We start from the raw sequence: 21,639 nt of genomic DNA, 5'->3' as shown, positions 1-21,639 counted from the left end.
AGAGAGGGAGCAGAAGCCGAGCTGGCCGACCTGAAATCTGAATCATGGAATATTGACACATTTCCCTTGAAAACACCAAATCAAACATTTTAACCTTACTGCACGAATAATTCATCTTTCGCTGTGGAACATACAGTACAATGCAACCCTCAGACATACCGCATCATTTATAATTTTACTCCAAGAAGGAATTAAATCATGTTAAAATCAAAATACATGAATTGTGAGCTGCCTTTTCTTTGCCCTCATATTCTGTGACCTTGGTGATATTTTGTTTAACTGGTTAAATAAATGAGTTGTGCTTCCTCTCATAGTCAGTGCAATTTTCTACAGAATTGTTTTTTTTTTTCCCCCTGGCAACAGTTTCTTTTTTTCCCCAGGCATGACAGTGATTGTGGGTTTTGACACTTTCAGACTTCAGCTGTGTCTCATCACTCTTCTCTGCAGCATCAGGCTCAAATTAGCTGGAGCCAAAATAAGCTTAAATGACCAACATAGTTTTTTGTACCATATGTTATTCAAGAGATCATAATGTTGACCGAGATGGGTTCTGCATTAAAATGAAGATTTTTAGTGATGAAGTTTAGCATAATTTATCACATAGACCATCTTTACTTTAACCCCTTTCTTATTTCAATCAAACCTGTATTGTCCATAACTATAACACTCTTAGGAGGAAAAGAGAAACAGAGGCTGTTCTATGTTTAATTAAACACACTGACAGAATAAACTACACCAGTTGGAAATTTTGCACTTCACAATTGCATGCACAATATTGCAAAAGACAAAATCCGCCCTGTTTTGTCTCCGTGATCAATGCCTTTAAATCATGGGTTTAAAAAGTAGGTTTATGTATATCAACGTGTACATGAGAAGCTGAAGTTCAAATTGTTTGTATTATAGCTTGTGCTAGACAATTTACGCTTCACTAGTCCATGCCAGTGTCTTATCTACTTTTGTGTTTCCTTTACCTACTTCACTCAGTACTGGAGGCAGTGATAGCAGAGTTCAACTGGAAATTAAATACAAACAAACAATGAAAACAATTAATAGAAGACAAACATTTCCATGTTTCCCTCTAATAAAGTTATCTCTATTATACAAATAGATAGAGCGACAAATCATAGCGCCTGGGTTTGTGCCAGAAATCCATTTAGCTGCTGCTCAGTAGTAGTAATGTCAGCGATACTGTTTTATATTAGGAAGTCTTCTGCTGAAGTTGCCACCTCTCTCTGAAGAGGAAAGGTGAAGTGCCTCATTTCCATTCAAAATGTCAGGGGGAGAATCCGAGGAGAGAGAAGGGCAAAGCCTCTCGCAGGAGCAGGGGTGAAAGCAGCACTGAGATGCTTAATCAACTGATTTGTTAATTAATAATTTATTATATTTTTACATAATTCACTCTGGTTTAAGTGGCAGTTGTCCAGCAAAATCACACTGGGAGTATCTCAGGGTCAAATACATACTGTAGACTGTAAAAAATAAGGTCAAATATGAGAATATTCAACTTCTTGCAGTTTGGATTGAGCCTGCTTGCATCACTGAAAGGCTTTTTTTAAAAAATAAAAATGTGGTAAATGATTAAATATAAAAAAACAATTGAAACCCAGCCTGAATAACAAATCTCTAAATACAGCACTGCCTGTTGCCAGGTTTTCTCTGTCTATATCTTAATTGCTGGTTCTCTTTTTACTATCCTACCTAAACGTTAAAGTGCTCATATTATGCTCATTTTCAGGTTCATAATTGTATTTAGAGGTTGTACCAGAATAGGTTTACATGGTTTAATTTTCAGAAAACACCATACTTTTGTTGTACTACACATTGCTGCAGTTCCTCTTTTCACCCTGTGTGTTGAGCTCTCTGTTTTAGATACAGAGTGAGGCATCACACTTCTGTTCAATCTTTGTTGGGAGTCGCACATGTGCAGTAGCTAGGTAAGCACTGCTAGCTTGTCAGTTGCAGAGTATGAGGTCATGCCACGCTAGCAGCTAGGCGAGCATTATAACGTGTCTTACAAAGTGACACGTTTGTCACGGAAATAAAGGCTGGACTACAATAGAGCTGTTTGGAGCAGTTTGTGAACAGTGTTTTCTCTGGAAGATGGTAAGTGCCTTTGGGGTGGACTTTGGACTTTTTCACTTTGTAAACCTATAACATGCAAAAAACAATATATAACACAATAAAGGAAAGGGGAAAAGGCCAAAAAGCATAATATGAACACTTTAAATCATTCCCTTGGAGTTTTTTGTTGGCGGCCTAATTTTCAATCTGAGGCTGCAGTTTTCTCTCCCTCCCTCCAATCCTCTCCAGTTGATCTGAAGGAGGAAATCCACATAATTGCCCCCAAAACAGTTCTAATCCTTCAGTTCTGCCAAACTGGGATAGTGGTCAGGCTTGCAGCTAATCCACACTGTGTACCAGATTTCTCAGCAGGCCCAGGTGAAGAAAGGAAGCGGCCCTTTAGTTCTGTGCAGACGCACACAGAGCAGTCACTGTTCATCTTTTGCAGGAATATTGTTTTTGCAATTTTGTATTTTTGACTATTATTGACAACTCATTTTGAGAGTACAGGTGTGGCATGACCGTGGAACAATGACTGTTTTAATGTGATTTTGCAATTGGAATTCACTTGTTTTCTAAATTCTGTGTGACCCTTCATACAAAGCCTTTTGAAAAATCAGATTAACTCTGAAATACCAGTTACCATTTTTTATTTATGCATTCAACCTTTCGATATCTTTATAGCAACATATCAAAAGGACAAAGTGAAAACAATGTAACAATTTAAATGGGACTGCTGGTAGTGATGAACCTTAGTTGACTCAGCAACAGTGTCAAACCTAAACCAAGCAGCTCCCTTCACTCCAGCAGAAAATATTCTGGAAGAATCCAACTGTTACATAACAGTTGGATTCTTCCAGAATATTTTAAATACAGGGGCATTTTACTGGAAAATTTAGTAAATGCAACAACACCAAAACTGCCATAGCATAAAATGCAGTGCAGACCTGTAGCAGAGCTAATGCTGTGACTTCTTCATATAGGTTAACAGGGCTCAGTAACGCTGCTGCTAACTCCACAGTCAGGCTCCGGATACTTTCCTTAGTAAAAAAAGAAAACGAGTGAAGACGTCCTCACACTGCTGTATATTTACAAGAAGTAACTTCGGTCTCTGAAAACTCTTTACTTTATTATTAGTCGCTCCACAACATTGTTTAGAAAACAGAAAAACAAAAATAACGTTTTTTTTGTCATTAGACCACTCAGCAGGTGTCACTGATTACCATGAAAATATGGCTCTAAAAGCTGAGTTAGCCTGGTTTTTTTTTTGTTTTGTTTGTTTAACAGTGTAACTTGCATCAGACTAATCCAAGAACAATATTAAGACTGGACCCAACACTACTGACCAGTCTAAATCTGTTTGTGAAACCGGGGCCCCTCTACTTTATGGAGCTGTAGGGCTAACGTTAGCTGCTTCAGCTCCTACTTTATGCTAACGTTAACTTCGCTCTCTCTAGGTGCAACTGTTTTGTTTCACTTTCACCGCTCTCCTGGCGTTGTTTTTGGCCACAACAGGAAGCGGTTTTCAGCAATAAAGCTCTAAAAACCCACTATACATGCATGCTCAGCATCAAATGGCAGACAAAGTCAGAGACTGTTAGCTGGCGAACATACATAGCTAGTTGATCATTAGAGTCAGGTATTTCTCTCAGGAGACCAAACACAGAGCTAACAGATAAAAGACACTGAGTGTTGGACTTACACTCATCAGGTGTCCAGAAGCATGACTCTAAATTAATTATGGTGTTGCTCCGTAAATGCTGGATGTGTAAATAAAGTTCGCCATATCAATTTAAAAGGTGTGTTGTGTTACAGCTTGTTTCTGCTGCCCCCAAGTGGCCCAGAAAAGGAGAGACCTGACCAAAATGTACACAATCACATATGGCACAAAGCACAATGGGACCTGAGAGGAATACAGGGGAGAGATTAACTATTTAAAACTGTTACAGTACACCACTGTTCACTTGACAGGAGAAATAGAAAAACAATAAAAGGAAACATTTACCTCTGACTTTTTTACCCTGACTACACAATGTATTCTACATACAAGACATTCCAGCACTGCAACATATTAGTGCTAAAAAGAATTGTCAATTAACTGGTTGATGGATTGACAGAAAATGAATCAACATTTATTTCGATGAAAGCTTTTTTTATCATTTACTGGACAAAAATACCAATAATTTGATGGTTCCAGCTTAAAGATACATCAGACACTTAATTGCACATACATGTATGGAAATGCATATAAGTAAATAATACTAGAAGACACAAAAACAAGTTTACCTGTGTCCATTAAGTGAAGCATGATGTAAAGGTGTATATCCTGTGCTGTCTGTGCAGTTGACATTCAGGCCCTTCCACATGCTGGAGATAAAACAGAGATACATCAGAATTAATCCACCGCAGCCACTTACACATCATCTCTCAGTATTTAAGTGACTGTTGTTTGGTAATGTGCTGGTTGACACTCTGTGTGGTTTTAGAAACATAGTTAGGTACATTTTGAATTGCTTCTTAGTCAGAAAACACAGGCCTGAACAATTTAACATCTTTAATTCATCAATTTGTTTGAGTATATTACCTATCCTATCTGCTGCACCTGCTCTGTTTCAGACCCAGGAAATGGCAAACCACACCCAGCCAATTAGTATTCACTATCTTCATGGAATGTGCCAAGTGTGGGTTAGATAGAGGGGGGGTTGTGATGTCATTTTGAGAAAATGCTATTTCAGAGCAGTTTTTGCAGAGATTTGTCTCATTTAACTGATATTTGTGCCATGTTAAATTACTATGTTTATCCACTGAGAAAGAGATGAATACCTGTTGCGAGTTAATTGATTTATTTATTGTGATGTCTCCTATAGTAGCCTAGTAAGAGCTACAGGGTTCATAAATAAATATGAACCGCACAACACAATCTCATAAGGATAGCTAGTTGTGCACATATACACACACACACACACACACACAAACACACACAATACACACACATAGAAACAGACATACACACAGAGAGCCCAGGGTTTCCCCATGGTTATAATTATATGACCTCTCTTTTTCATATGAACTCCTCCATGTGCGTCAGAGAGAAGTACTAATTAGTTGAATTCCAGTCTGAGGAGCTCTGGGCTGAAAAGCAGAATCAAGTGACTTTTAGAAGCGACTGTATTAGCTTTTATTTAAAATGGAAAACAACCTGATACAGGAGCTTCTGACACGGAGTCTCAAAATGCACAACTGTCTCATAGGCTTCTTCTACTGAATGTGGATACTGTTTGTAATGTGTAGCTATGCTAATGTCTTGTTGCTTCCTGTAGCTCTGCATGACTAACTGAGAAAGCTTATCTGTTGTTTTAGCGGTCTGTATAGTGTCTTGTTGACTTCTATCTGTATAGTTTAACCTGTACTAATGTCCGTCTTTTTTGATATAGGTTCATTGCATTTCTGTGTTTATTTCTGTTTTAGGCGATTTAGTCTCTAAACTGCACTGTGCTCATGTATTTAATTGTTTAAAATATGTATCTAGTCACAACCCTCATCTCTCCATTTTAATAATTTTGGAGTAAAGGTATCTTGGGAAATGAAGACTTAAATATCAATACTTCCGTCAAATGTTCATGATTTTTCTTGTATGTTCCTTTTACTTCATGGCCTGTTTTGTTGGAGGAAAAACAGAATGCACTTTAAAATAGTTATTTGTATTCCATTTATTGTAACAAATGCATTGCACTTATATTTTCCCATTCATTGACTGATTCTGTGTCTTGTGGTCAACAGCTAAACATTGTTGAGGCAGCAGAACATTCACTGAGTTTGACAGACATTAACACAATAGTCAAGGGCAGTGGTGTAATGTAGTGAGCACATACACATGAACACACAACTAAACGTGAATTAAAAGTGGTATTGAGGGCAGGCGCACACACACACACACACACACACACACACACACACACACACACACACACACACAGAAAACACAGCGTGCATCTAACAATAGAACAAGTCGGTTGTAGCTAAGGATGCAGAACATTTTTCTTGCTGCATTCAATGCTGAACTAAATGATGACCATAAACGAACCACATCCAGGTGCCCTTAAATAAAATAAATGCCCTAAAAGGTGCATTTTACACAAAAACAAAAGAAACACAACTACATACACACCTATGCACCTTAATACAGTACATGAAAATTACACACATGTAACACACACGAGGGCAAAGGGCAGAGACCACAGAGAGAGACACACAGCACAAGCTTGTTTCTATTGGGCCGGCTGATCTCTACATGCTGCGCGAGTGTGTGTGTGTGTGTGTGTGTGTGTGTGTGTGTGTGTGTTCAGATCGATCATGCTGCTCTTCTGACCCCTTTCAGCGCTGACCTATAGAACCAAGTAGGATGGCTTGTTAAAAAGAGCAGACTGACAGAGGGTGAGGGGAGAGGGAGACAACAGACAGCAGGAAGCCAAAATATAATAAGTGGATAAAATGTGATGGAGGCAAAATCAGAGACAACAAGGAGTGAAATGAATGCCTGTTTTAACTCAACTGTCAAGTACATTTGGATAGATTTGATTTCCCCAGATCCACAAACATCCACCATAAAAATAAAAAAGTGTTACTGAATACATTTCTGTTGTCTTTTACTGTCAGATAATGGTATATGTGCCACATCTAAAAACTAAAAAACACACTTGCCATGTGTGCTGCTTAGGGAAATGAAGGAAGACAGACAGCAATGAGCACTACTGTACATAAGTGAGATCCAAACAGCAGATGTTTAACTCAAACTACAAACATCAACCAATTTGAAGTTGCTATGTTGACATAAACACAAAAAAACATTTTAAAATGAAAGTAATATCCTTATTTATCTGTTTCCTGTCTTGTTTCAAGATATTAGCACTCATTTATAGCACATTCTCTGTACAAGAGAACCAGTATTTATAATAAGGACAATTATCTCAGTATAAGACTCTATAAGACTTTGTTTTAAAGGAATGAGGAATTGCTCGTCATTTTGGGAAATACACTTACTTGCTTTCTTGCTAAAAGTTAGATGAGCCAGCTAGCCTGACTTAGTTTAAAATTACACGCACCAGGTGTTGGTCATCTAAAGCTTACAAATTGGTAGGTGTATTTTTGAACTATGGAAAGGCTAGCTTTTCCCCCGTTTGCAGTCTTTATGCTAATCACATTCTGACATGAAAGTGGCACAATCAAGCAACTCATGGTCAAGAAAGTGAAATAGCACATTTCCCAAAATGTCAAACTAGTCTTTTAAATATGTATATATACATATATATATATTAGAGATGGTCCAATACCATTTTTTGCTTCCCGATACAGATTCCGATGCCTGAACTTGCGTATCGGCCAATACCGAATACCTATTCCATACCATTGTGTCATATATTTTATTTATTATGTTTTAACAGCTGTATACTACTATCCCTGTATGGATGTGATATGATTTATATCATTGTTGTATGGCCTGGCTTAGGTTAAACTATTTGTAAAAAAAAAAAAAATGAACAAACACAAACAATGAATGCCATAGAACTTGCTTTTATTATCCAGTTTGACAGTGAGTCATAATGTAAAAAGAACATAAATAAACTACTTTGAAGTAGATTTTCTGCAGAGCTTAATTACGTGGTATCGGATCGGTGCATAAACTCCAGTACTTACCGATACCGATACAAGCATTTTAGGCAGTATCAGAGGCTTTTCCAATACTGGTATCGGTATCAGAACATCTCTAATATATCTCTATAATATATATATATATATTACATACAGCTTTCACCGTGTGTTTTATCAAAATGTTCCATTTCCACTCAGTGTTTCTAATTCAATTCCTCATTAATCACATAAAACTACTTGGATGGAAACACAGCTAATGTATCATAAGCTCCCCTAAGCTGTTTTCTATATCTGATAGCTGTTCACCAAACAAACCCAACCTTGAACACACACACACACACACACACACACACACACACACACACACATATGCCCTGGTGCTGTTAACTTCAAGCAATCAATCTGTACAGCAATTCATTAAAAACTTGGTGTACAAAGAGTCTTTCATGTGATCAGCACTCTGCAAGGCCCCAAACACAATACACCAGTCCCACACACCCACAAATGCACCGTATTAAAGCACAAACACAGCAGTCTTAACCCAAGTCCCATAACCTTCATAAAAGAACCTGCACAAACCAATATATGTGGCCACTTTGTGAGGGAATGTGTAAACCTTGTCTGCAGTGCGTGTGAGCCTCGCTGTGAGCTGAACAAGGTGTTGTGTTTTTCTTTCACTGTTACATATGTGTTTGGAGAGACGCCGAAGTTGGGTTTCACTCCAAACACTTACTTTTACTTACTTTGAGGAGTAACAACTTCAAATAACAACCAAAGCAAGATTTAGCAAGATTTTAACAATGGATTTGGAAAATACTTAAAGCTCCACTAATCATTGTTTTGTTTTTTTTATCTCACTGTAACATTGAATCAAATGACTGAGTGTAATGTGAAGGGAGTCGCTCATTGTGACAGTCAGAGAATCAAATGCTGCATCTCTACACAGCTTTTTAGACTCTTGTAGCTCATGTTTTGGTTTTAAGGCACCTGTACTGTTCGGTGTGGTTCAGTCTTAACCCCGTCTAAAGCAGCACAGGAAGCTATATTTAAACACAAAAAAAAGCTTTGATAAACCCACTGTACGCTACCTGCAGCCCACCTTCAAACTGTGGGCAGACCATAGACTGTAAAAATAATACAGACAGACTAAAGCTGTGTTCGTAACCGTTCCCTCATTCACTCATTCACTATATTGTTTATTAAATAGTGAACTATATAGGGAACGACCAAATGAGATTTCGGACACTCACTGAAAGTATTGTTGCGTCAGTAGATGCTCCGGTTATTTGTGTGACGGAGTCGGGCACGCCCAGCATCATGTAAACAAACCGAGCACTCAGGAGAATAGTTAAAGGTTGTTTATATGTTGCATGTTACATTTCCACTGTTTAGAAATGAAAGCCCGCTCTATTTTTCCTTTTCAGTTTTCGCTGGTGCTTTTGCGTCTTCTTCTCCTCTAGGAAAAAACGGCCGCGTTGCATTGTGGTACACGGGAGTAAAATGTAGGGTACATTGTATGTACACTCAAGTTAGCTGTGCATTGTGGGTATTTCATAGTGGACTATGTAGTGAATGAAATTAACCGCAGAGAATTTCAACACCACTTCAAAAGGGCGAACACAATATAGTGCACTATTTCTGTGATAGGGAACGGTTTCGAACACAGCTTAAGTTAGCAGTTAGCCAGAGAAGAGCATCTACTGTAGCTAGCAAGACCTATTGCTATTTTCTGTTGATGCTATTTTTCTCAGGAGTTGGTGAAGACCAAAAAAGAGAAAAAGAGTGAATACTGGACTTACAGTATTACAAATGTATGTAATCTGTATATGAATGCTAGCTCCATCTCTGCTGAATGTTTAAATGTTGTGCTATGTATCTGTTCACTTCTTTTTGGAATTCTTCTGCCCCCAACTAATTCATTAATGCAGTTTTAACTCCTGGTTTTTTGCCTCTACATCTACATTTCAACAATCACAAATGAGGTGAGGCTACACACAAATTCAAAGAGAGACATAGAATGAGTGTGGTATGCAGTGGTGAGTTTATAGTAACTTATCATGCGTAGTATCTTTTATACTCTACTACTGTTGATATTCCTACAATAGTCATTTGGTATACCTATTGGGACTTATACTGCTCTATTGTGCTTAGTATTGAATTTAGATTCACCACTGCACAGTGAAACAGTCAACGACAAGTACATTTATTGAGTCCACTGCAGCTTTAAACTGCCAAAAAGGTACAAAAACACAGAGACTGTGCCTTTTAGAAAAACAAATTGGATAATAACTGATTTGATCTTGGTGAATCACTTCCTAATGAGACCTGTTTTCTTATCACAGCTGTACATTTCTGCTCTGTCGTGTTCCTCCTCTAAATTCCCAAAGTCGCTTCGGTGCCATATCGTTCTCTATTGTTTTCTTTGCTTTCAGTAGTAGCATAAAGTCAGCCAGCAGAGTTTAAATAGAATTAGTGGGCAACTTGAGATTAGATAATGGAATAGAGGTGCTGCTGCAAGAATGCAGACTCTTGATGTCAAATATGCAGGCAATGTCCTATTCCTACCTAATTAACTTCTGTAGCTCCTGTGAGAAAAGTGGTCTTTGTGTATGTGTGTGTATGTACAACCACTTCTACCGTACCTCACGTTGACATTAATGTTTAATGGCGTGTTTTTGTGTTGTTCTTTGCCTCTTTCTCTGCATCATACAACAGCAATCAAGTGTTATTTTGCATCAGGGATATCTGACTCAAGCTTGTTCCTCTTCTCTTCTGTGTCCGACTCCCCCACTACCTTGCTGCATACTCTTTTTTTATTTTATTTTTTATTAAAGCACTGAAAGGTAAAGGGGTCAAACGTCAAGAAAGGCCTCCCAGCAGGCAGAGCGATGCTGCCCTCTGTTTGAACCCTTCTTCAGTTACAGCATGGCAGTTTCTTCTCGCTTTTACATCACTTTACTCCAGCACAGCACTCTGAGGACTGCACTGACATGATATAATATTAGAAAACCCCAAAAGAAAAAAACGTTTTTTGTTGTATCTAACACCACAAGTTCCTCCAAACCGAGACACAGGAAATGTATTTGGGTGTTTACTGAAGATAAACAAAATGAAGGTGAGATTCATGCTTGACAAAAAGTCACAGGAAGTTTTATACCAAAGTTCTATACATCCCATTTGCAAAAATACTACCTAAAGCAATTGGAAAAAGTTGTTGCTCATCAAAGAAGAGCTAAAATTACCCCCAAACTCTTTCGAAGTGTCCTTTTTCATCAGTGGTTTTGAAAGAAGACATGTAATGTAGCAAAAGATTTCAGATTCATTTTGGATGCAAACTTCTCATTCAATGTTTCAGAATGAAAGGCTTCATTTGCTGGTTCTCACCAGGGATATTAAAGCCGGCATCACGTTGCAGCAAAGTTCAAGCTACATCAAAGCAGAGCATTCTCTTCAAAGGACAAGGACCGAAGGAATTGGGCAAACCTTTGTAGTCCTAGATTCTTTTTAGAGGGAAACTTTTTTTTTGCGGGAAGGAAAGTAAGTTCAAATTCACGCCACCCATTGAAATGAAAATTAAAGGCTGTTCCACAGACATGGACGGCTCAACAACAGCAATGACTTCACGGGAAATCAAAAAAGGAACCAATATGAGGTGTGTTTTCTATCAGAGCAGATAACACAAGACAGGAAGTGGACTTGCTTCATATCCTGTTTTGAGCAAGAAGCAGAAGATATACCTGCTGATTAAGAGCAGTGTTGCAAGAGCACACCAACTGATATGACTTGTAGGATGACGAAAACATACACAGACACACACACACACATACATTTTTCATTAGAACTAGCCTTTGATGTTCAAACCGTGACTCACAGAGAGATAGTCCATCCACTATGATGCTTTAGGGCATGCTAATTCTGCTTTACACTCTAATGTCTTTAACAAGTGTGAAGGTTTATGTAATTGTGTGTGTGTGTGTGTGTGTGTGTGTGTGTGTGTGTGTGTGTGTGTGTGTGTGTGTGTGTGTTTGTGTTTGTGTGTGTTTCATAGGTGAAATCCACTCAACCAAAGAGAGGAAAATTATAGTGCAAGGTGTGTGTAAACTTTCCAAAGACCAATTACATTTCTGCAGAGAGGAGTGAGAACTAACCATTTCCCTACCTCTCTTTCTCTGTGTCTTTCACTGTCCCCCTCCTTCCATTCTTTCTCAACTTCTATTTTGCTTCTTTGGTTAAAAAAAAAAAAAAAAAAGTGCATATATTTGCAGAATAGCAATTTAGTACACATGAACACAAATACAGAGAGAGCAGAGGGAAGGCAACTACTTCAGGGAAGACTGCATAAACAAGTATGTATGCTCATGTATTGAACTGTATGTACTGTATGATAAACTATCCATTTAAAAGGATAAGTATGTCATAGGCACACAAACACTTTCCCCTATGCACACAGCGGCATCATGGTCTGAGCTGGAGCCTGACTGATATTGTGTTTTAAGGCCATGACTAATAGTGATATTTGATAAAAATCCCATTCAATGTTGATATAAACTAGGGCTGTCAATCGATTAAAAAAATTAATCTTATTAATTACATACTCTGTAATTAATTAATCGAAATGAATCGCATACATAATTAACGGTGCCTGAACCGATACTTTTTAAGAAAGTAAAAAAGAAAAGAAAAAAAGGGTACAAAACAACAGTTGGTGACATTAAAGAACGGCTTGTTTATTGCTAAGGCCATATGGTCAAAATTAAATGATTTAATAATAATGTATAACAATAACAATAACTTATTTCACTAGTAAATTGCTGTTGAACGACAAAAACAACCACCAGATGGGAAAAGGACATTTACAATAACTTCAAATGCACCACGAGGCTGTAGTTTATCAGTTTCAATGAAAGCACCGTCTGTGTTGTTTTTCCGACGGCTAAAACCCAGTCAAACTTTACACTGTTTAGCGTTAGCTGTCAGCATTTTAACAGTTTTTAATCCAGCTACTAGCTAGCGGTAGGCTAACGTTAGCTGCTGTTGAGTATAGTGTTAACTAGCGTCACGTGCAGCGGTGTTTGTGTTTCCTGTATGGTCTGTTTCAGAGCATCAGAGAGAAGAGCAGACATATCAGTGGCACCAGATTTCGGTAGCCAGGGTTGGCAGGAAGAAGATTTTTACAAGTAAATGTTCCAGTTAATGATCCAGGCAGCACATTCTCGTCTCCCTCCTTCATTTTACAGTCCAATGGTGGCTAGAACGGCTGGAAGCGTTATTTTGAACGGCTGGAAGCGTTATTTTTTTTAACGTGTTATTTTTTCTCAGATTAATTAATCGAAATTAACATGTTATTTTGACAGCCCTAATATAAACACACTAGGGGTGGGACTCACCAGAGGCCTCACGATACGATATCATCACAATACTTATGTCACGATACAATATTATTACGATTTTAAACATCTGCGATATATTGCAATTTATTACCTTTTTTCCAACTTCAAATTTTTCCCAATTTCAAATGATGTCCCCAAAAGGAAACTTTGTCACCATCTGTTTTATCTAAAAAGATACATTTCATATGTTTGTTCATCTCACTTCAATTTTATTGCTGCAAAATGGGATTGTCAAGCAGACAAACTGACCAACACATATATAATAATAGATTAATACTTGGCGTCTGTGTATCGATACTATTGCCACAGAAAATATATCGCGATACTATGCTGTATTGATTTTTTCCCCCACCCCTAAAACACACAACACATAAAAAAAATGGCAAGATAGATCACTCAAATGTAGTTATTAAAGGCACTCTTTACACCATGAACACATTATACAACCTAAGGATTTCCATAGGTGACCTCCAACACGACAGCAATCTCATTTTTTACTTCACATTCCCACAACATCACAAAAAAATTCAATTCACACCTACGCAACTCAATAGGCAATCCTGCACTGTGTTTACAGAGAGAGGTGTTTCCCCCTCTCTCCATCTTACTTTCCTCACAGATGTGTCACTCTCTACTGCTTCATTTCTACACCAATTATAGTGGCAAGTAAATCCAAAGTGCAGTATAGCTGAAGAGATAAAAATATCAAACCAAGTCCCAGTATGTCAAAATAAATAGTCTCTTGAGTTTGTGACCATAAAAAATATAATATATATAAATATATTTGAATATTTTCAGAATACTTTGAGTATATATCAATGAACAACTTTTTGCAGCAGCAGCAGCACAAAAACAACAACAATTGAATATGAGACTTCCAATCTGCAGGATGAAGTGCCCAGCAGTTATTCTGTCTGGGATCTCGCACTCCTCATCAGCTTCTGGCAAATCCCTAATTTGCTGAACTGATTCTTGTCAAATTGGCTCATATGTTTTTGTATATTAAGCAAAATAGCAGCTCTACTCTACAAAACCTCCTCATTAGCAATTTTGTTTATTTAAATACGCTGTGGTATCCACCCCCCTTTCCCAGCATGGGACTTTATCCAACTTGCAAATCAGGTTTATTGCTGCCAGAAAAACGTAAACGGCAAAAAAGAATTAAATAAACAAAACATCCTTTTTTTCTCCTTTTTCCCTTAGGTGGACACTTATTCTGCTTTTACAACCCCCAAAATACAACTTCAATTATCAGTAAAAATGTGTGTTGTGAGATGACCTGTGGAGAAAATGAAGCAAAGAACCCTTGAATATGCAGAGAGGCCGCTTGCTGTATAAATGCATAACGATAAGTATGCAGAGTGTATATGAATGAATATGCAGCAAGGCCAGTCACTCAGTGACAAAGGCCTTCAGAGGAACCACATCAACTGACACGTTCAACGGCTCAAGAAGCCAACACTCCCCATCACAGGAAGTAATTTATTCAGGTCAAACTGACCTCTGGTGTACAACTGAACATGGAGGGTTGCTGTCAGGGGTAGGGGGTCAAACACACACACACACACACACACACACACACAGTGACTGACCCAAATATTTTACTTTCACTCAGCAATAATTAAAACAAAACCCAAGTAATCAATAGCTGCACAACTCCACGCTGTGCACAACTCCACGCTGGGAGTCTATTGATGAAGTTTTTTTTTTTTTTTTTTTTTAAGATTATTTTTTGGGGCTTTTCCCTTTATTATAGTGACAGTGGATAGATGTGAAAGGGGGAGAGAGATGGGGGATGACACGCAGCAAAGGGCCGCAGGTCAGATTCGAACCCAGGCCACTGCAGGACAGCCAACATGGGGCGAACGCTCTTACTGGGTGAGCTAGAGGCCGCTCTATTGATGAAGTTTGATCATTGACCATTTGGTTGTCCTGAGGGAGAGAGCCTCGGGAAATACACACAAGGTCAGTGGCATCATTTTAAAAAAAATAATGTATTTTGCATATATGTTTTCCTGCTATTTTGACTTGTTTAAAGTGCCGTTATGGTATTTTTTATCCAGGTCAGTGAGATCAGACTGGAGTATCTGCAGTAATACATGGCCTGGTTATCCACACTGTAGTGTAGAAGACTAATGCCGGCATTTGTCTTAGACTCATTTATTACAGTGAACACACTCATACACACACTTTACTGTGGCATTTACTGGCTCACTACACACTCTGAGCTTTAATACGAAAGAGATATGGTTAGACAATATAATATGTTATTATGTGTTTTTGATTTAATACATTTCACCTTTTAGTAGTAGTACGATAAAGAATGTAATGCTTTTTGCACTTGACACTAAGAAAAGTACTACAATAAAATAATTTACAAAAAAGAACAGAAGAAAACTAAACAAAAAAGATACAGTTAGAGGGTTAGACAGCCAGATGAAGACAGCTGAATACAATTTCCACTTAAGCAGACACGGCTTCATCAGAGCAGTCTGTCGTTTTCCAAGTCTTAAACAATCCAGCAGTTTGTCTGTCAGCCTACCTCCTTAAATAGCGATGGAAATATCCGTCCTCAGTCCTGAGCTGACTCTTTATTCTCTGCACAAGCACATCTGAATACATAATCCACATCACACTGGCAGCTTCTTCTCATAAGCAGTACAAAGGTTTGCAGCGGTTTTACATGAAAAACACCCATGTGATCTCTCTTGAATTAGCTTTGTTTTAGTGTGTGGCATTTTTAGGCCTTTATTGGATAGGATAGGTTAGACATGAAAGGGGAGAGTGGGGGAGTGACATGCAGCAAAGGGCCGCAGGTCGTAACTGAACCAGCGGCTGCTGTGGCGAGGACTGAGCCTCTGTATATGGGCGCACGCTCTACCAGGTGAGCTACCCAGGCGCCCAAATTACCTTTTTCTACAGGAGTTTGGCTGGACCACTACACACGTGCTGTGACCCACAAATCCTCCAGGCTTAATTTCAAACCTTTTACCAAAGTTGACTTTTGATTAAACACTGATATAAGCACCCTCATGTGAACTGCTAAAGCTGAAATTTTGAGACGAGGGGCCTAAGGGGCTAACCGTTAGCATGCTAACGCTAGTTCTCAATGGCAAAACACTGCTACAACACACACAAATTCACCCTAATCTACAAAATAAACTGTATAGAACTACTTACATGTCCCTGTTCTGCAGGTATTCCACGCAAAGTTGGAAGTGCGCCCTCGTTTAGACGAAGTCTCCCAGCTAATCCTGCCTTGTACAGGCCAAAGTTGGAGAAACAGCTAGCTAGATGATATAATCCTTACCTAGCTACTGCGCATATGCGTCTGACAACAAAGATCTTACAGAAGTTGAGAGGTCTCACTCTGTGGCTAAAACAGAGACCTGACACAGGGTGAAAAGAGGAGCTGCAGCAATGTGCAGTACAACAAAAATATGGTGTTTTTTGAAAATTAAACCATGTAAACCAGGGGTCACCAACCTTTTAGAAACTGAGAGCTACTTCATGGGTACTGAGTCATACGAAGGGCTACCAGTTTGATACACTCTTCTGAAATAAAAAATTTGCTCAGTTTGCCTTTAGTTATATATGATTATTAATGATTAATGATACTCATCTATGTGAAGACACTGATCATGTTAATGATTTCTCACAATAATTATCAACAATGACTTAACAAGGTGGGAAACAGATAATATCAATATTCAATTTTCATTTTTAGAACAGGCCTGAGGGCTACTCATGTGGTCCTTGGGGGCTACCTGGTGCCCGCGGGCACCGTGTTGGTAACCCCTGATGTAAACCTATTCTGATACAATCTCAAATTACAATTATGAACCTGAAAACGAGCATAATATGGCCACTTTAAACTCTTAAACAATATATCGGTATCGGCCTCAGAAATCCAGTACTGTTCAAGTTATATTTTTATAAAAAAGGTTGAGGAAAAAAAGCGCTGCCATAGCCTGGCTCTTCCGGGTCTACCCTTCACAATAAAGGGCCAGCTTAAATTCACTCAGCATTTTGCTAAGTGGCAACTTAATAAAAAATGTGTTCCTACACTTCACAATAAAAGCCCAACTTAAATTCTTCACCACTTCTTCCTTCTCACTCAAACTCACCCTCTATGCTCACGCTGGGTCTGGTTGTTTAAGAGTGCTGCCAACTTATAACACTAATAACAATACCGTCTGCAAAATACTCGCGTGAATCAAATCCATATTTCAACGTTAACCGTCAAGCCACTAAGCCTGTTTGGAAATTAACACCTTTGCTGAAGTGTTAAATTCGTTAACGATAACACCAGACGAGACAGTGCTGACTGTGGCGATATCAACATGTATCATTGACGAAAAAGACAACACTAAAATGTAGTTAAACAAAAACTCTCTTTATTTTCATTGCCTTCCACCTTTTCCTCTCTCTCTCTCTCTCTCTCTCTCTCTCTCTCTCTCTCTCTCTCTCTCTCTCTCTCTAATTAATAGTAAGTCATTTTAGTAAGTAAGTCATTTTGGGGCACAATGGTTCTGGAGAAAGCGTCAAGCAGCAATACCACAGGCCAAACAATCAGCCCGTTCCAAACAGGCACTTTTTGAATGGACACTGTACTAGTACCGCTAATGTGGGGCACCCTGGTAGCTCACCTGGTTGAGCATGCGCCCCATGTACCAAGGCTCAGTCCTTACCACATTGGCCCGGGTTCGAGTCTGACCCGCAACCCTTTGCTGCATGTCATTGCCCACTTTCTCTACCATGTCTTCAGCTGTCCTATAGTATAAAGGCCACAAAAGCCCCAAAAATAATCTTTTAAATGTATACCGCTAATGCATCTAAATGTGACCTAAAGTGATAATTTCTCCAATACAATACGGGCCAAGGTCACTTAAATGTTGACTTTTTCATAACTGAATCCCAATAGGACCGAAACTATAAGAAACTGCATTGTTTTGTATGCAACCCGGTGGACACAACAACAGAGCCAGACAGAGGGGCAGAAAGACAGAGAGACAGAGATGGAGGTATACATTTCCTCTGCTCTCTTTCGTCAAACTGAGAAAGGCGGAGCTGAAGAAATGGCCGCCTTCAGCTTCACCGCTGCCGCTATTGATCTACACTGCAGCCTTTCCAATCAGTCACAATCTGGAGAGCTCCAAACAATCTGTAAGTGTGTGTGTATGAACTCTTTGCGTGTCTTCCTAAGGCAATTCTCCTCACAGTAAGTAAGTGACAGAAAGCCTTGGATCTCCACTTAACAACAGCCACAAATCCATCTGGCCGAGCATCGATTTAGCCCAGATCTAAAGCATTAAGGATGGGAAACGTCCGCTCTGAATCTGTAAATGGGATATGTAATCCATAGAGTGGACTGAAACAATCAATGCATTTATACTGCAGATCTAGTGAGGAGAACTCCAGTGAAGTTCTTATTTAGACCAACTGTTGACCTTTCCGACATCCTGCTTTGTGGTTTCTCACAAACTGAGCAGATTCACAGCCCGAATATTTGCTATTTTCAGATTTCCCTGGGCAGTCTGAGGATTTGAACCAGCGACCCTCAGAACAAGCCTGCTTTTTCATATTAACGTAGCCTGCCAAAAGCTCACTCTGACCATACAATCCACAGAAACGATTGTGAAATGTGTGAGGCCAGACGCCTGCATCTATAAACTGTGTCAAATGTTTGATCTGTTCATCATAATTCAGTTCTAGGTCTGAGAGTCAATTCAACTTGGTCATGAAAAATGCGTTTTACGCCAGGCCAATTTTCTTTAAAATACAGAACATGGGAGTGCAGCAATTCTGCAAGTCAATTCAGGATAACTATCTTCTGGCAACTCATCAGGTTAGTTACAGCCACGCCAAGTCTATCTTCATTATCCACTCCGCCACAAGGAAATTAGCCATGCAGCCGCAATGGAAATCATGATAAAACGATATCAGTAGGAGAGTCATTATGATGACAAGCAGGGAAGGCGGTGAAAGCAAAGAAACAGCTCAGCTTGGTTGCAAACTAAATATTTACATCGCTGCTCAGTGTACGTTACTTACAAATATCTTTCAAACCATGTCTGTGATGATTAGAGCTCTGCTGTGTGACAAAGCATCTATCCTGATGGTGGTGTGCATGTGTGCGTGCGTGCGTGCGTGCGTGCGTGCGTGCGTGCGTGCGTGCGTGCGTGTATGTGTACAGCATCAGGGCAGTAGCAGGGATCCATGGCTATATATGGTCTGACAGGTTTTGGTTTACCCAGAGACCTCTTCACTTTTCTCTCTTGCTCAGTTCTCCAAATTTCTAAACAATAAGCGACCGACCGCCCTCACCGAGCTCATCATTCCGGGGAAACCTCCAATTAAACATATTAAAGATAAGAAATATATATATTTGTAATCATAACAATCACAGCAGAAATTACAAAAAAATGGAAAAACCCAACACCCCCAGATTTAATCAGATGCATAATTACAACTCAGGAAGTACAATTATGGAGAAATGTAATCATAAAATACAAAACACTGAGGACATTTTGAAAAAAAGGTGGCTGATTAAAAAGTTAAATAATAAATGTATTTAAATAAAAGGTTACATACAAGATTTTTATCTCTTAAAATGTTCTGTATTTTCCACTTTTTCATTATGTCTATCCCTTATCGTATATCTTATACGCAGTCAGTCAGTCAGTCAGTAGCAACTGCATGAGCCCAGCATGGTTGACACTTAAACAACTGACCTGTTTCTGTTTATATATTTTTTTTTTGTATTTTTACGATAAAGAATGGAGGAATGCAGTGTGCACGTGTACTGCACAGCTGTGTCACCTGATAGCTTGCTAGTCTTCCCCCTTTTTCCCCCCCTGAGAGTGTATTAGGCCTGTCATCAGCACTGCCGCATCCCATTTAAACTGCTCAGACTGCAGGATCACACATCTGCTGCTGCAGGACCATGCAGGTAAACACAACTCGAATAGATACTGAAACGCACACCAACTGTGCTGAGGTCAGAGCAGGTTTGTCAGGATATTCTGAGCATTTGTTCTCACACACATGGAGCATCAGGGTGTGAGGAGATAATTATTTCAGGAAAATTGATATAATTGTAGACCAATATACAGTAGTTGCTCTCCATGTATCGTTGTGAAAAGCATGCTCCAAATTTGGAATTGCTCAGAAAAACTGCAGGATTAAACACAGGCTGAGAAAATTCTCTCTCTCTCTCTCTCTCTCTCTCTCTCTCTCTCTCTCTCTCTCTCTCTCTCTCTCTCTCTCTCTCTCTCTCTCTCTCTCTGCTACACCTTATTTTACCATTCAAAACCCATTGGTCTTTTTGAAAAATGCATTGTCACAAGGCTGAAAACTGAAAGCTGTTTTCTTAGCTAATGAAGAACTGCATTGATCATCATCATTTTCAAACAATATGTTAAAAAAAATGTAAGGGAAACTTAAAGAAGTGTGTACAGGTATTTAAATAATCATGTACAGATTCTCAGAACCATACACAGTCAAATATGTGTTGTCAAAAGCGCAGAAGAAGAAACTTTATTTTGGAGTCTGAAATAAATGTAGGCTACTCCAAATGAATATTATTGTCATAAATAAATGTGTTTTCTGTCCAGTTCTTGCACATTTTGAAACACAACTCTGGAGCATATATTTTCAGCACACAAAGAATTAATGTATTAATAACAGATTGTTTTGGTCATTTTGTAAATGGTACTTGAACTTGAACTGGTACTTCTTGTAATCGTTGGCATCCAAACTAGGTTACAACTCATGAGAAAAATGATTGTCAAATCCTTAATAGGCCTACATGTTGTTGTTGTTGATGGTGGTGGTGGTGGGGAAAACATGCAAACAAACTAAAAAAAAAGCATTACTGCTTTATATAGTGTATTGACAGTGTAAATCCCTGGTACAGTAACTGGGCGGCTGCTCAGATATCACTGGGAACTGATCCCACTGTTGTGCTGTGAGTTTGTAGAAAAAACATTTCAAGTGTTGAGCCCATTTGCCAAGACAGATTTTTTTTTACTTTCTCCCAACATGAAAAATAATCCCTGTTCTGCTGGAAATGCTAAAGGGTAGAGAACTTTGAGGGGGCATTTCATGGGCATACAAACAGTGGCATTTTATCAACCTCTATCAGCAGTTGAGACATTGATGCAACAAGAATAAATATAAATTTTTGATGAGGAGATTGATACCAAGCTCATGTCTATAAACATTAAGAACAGCAGCTAGTTAGACTGAAAACAGTGGCAAGCCTGGCTCTGTCAAAGGTGACAAAAAACAACTAAATGCACTCTTAAGCTCACTAAGTTGTTATATATATTGTTTAATACCAGTGTTACGACCTCGTCTTTTGAGTAGTCGTTTTGTTGATATATCAGTTTATTGTCATTTGAGTAGTGAGCTGATAGGGAAATTCTGACATGTGACATGAGGGGGCGTGTGTGTGTAAGCCAGATAAGTGAGCTTGATAAGCCAGATGCACGTGTGGATAAGGTAATGAGATGATGACAAAGCAGAGAAGCAGAGC

The 21,639-nt window shown here is 38.8% G+C and overlaps 1 protein-coding gene across 4 annotated transcripts in view; it reads right to left on the bottom strand.

Moving 5' to 3' along the window:
• anks1b (ankyrin repeat and sterile alpha motif domain containing 1B) overlaps positions 1-21,639 on the bottom strand; it is a 233,045-nt gene that overhangs the window by 169,786 nt on the left and 41,620 nt on the right. For 2 of the 4 annotated variants that reach the window (XM_031313332.2, XM_031313331.2), the window contains exon 2: positions 4,348-4,428. In XM_031313332.2, coding sequence (XP_031169192.1) covers positions 4,348-4,428 — 81 coding nt within the window. Of the gene's footprint in view, positions 1-3,763; positions 3,852-4,347; positions 4,429-4,563; positions 4,693-21,639 lie in introns of those variants that run through there. The other 2 variants (XM_031313333.2, XM_031313334.2) reach the window with 2 other exon arrangements.

Source organism: Sander lucioperca, chromosome 20 (assembly GCF_008315115.2).
Source record: "Sander lucioperca isolate FBNREF2018 chromosome 20, SLUC_FBN_1.2, whole genome shotgun sequence".
Taxonomy (NCBI): Eukaryota; Metazoa; Chordata; class Actinopteri; order Perciformes; family Percidae; genus Sander; species Sander lucioperca.
Note: the sequence above shows the minus strand (reverse complement) of the source record. Positions and strands in the feature narration are given on the sequence as shown.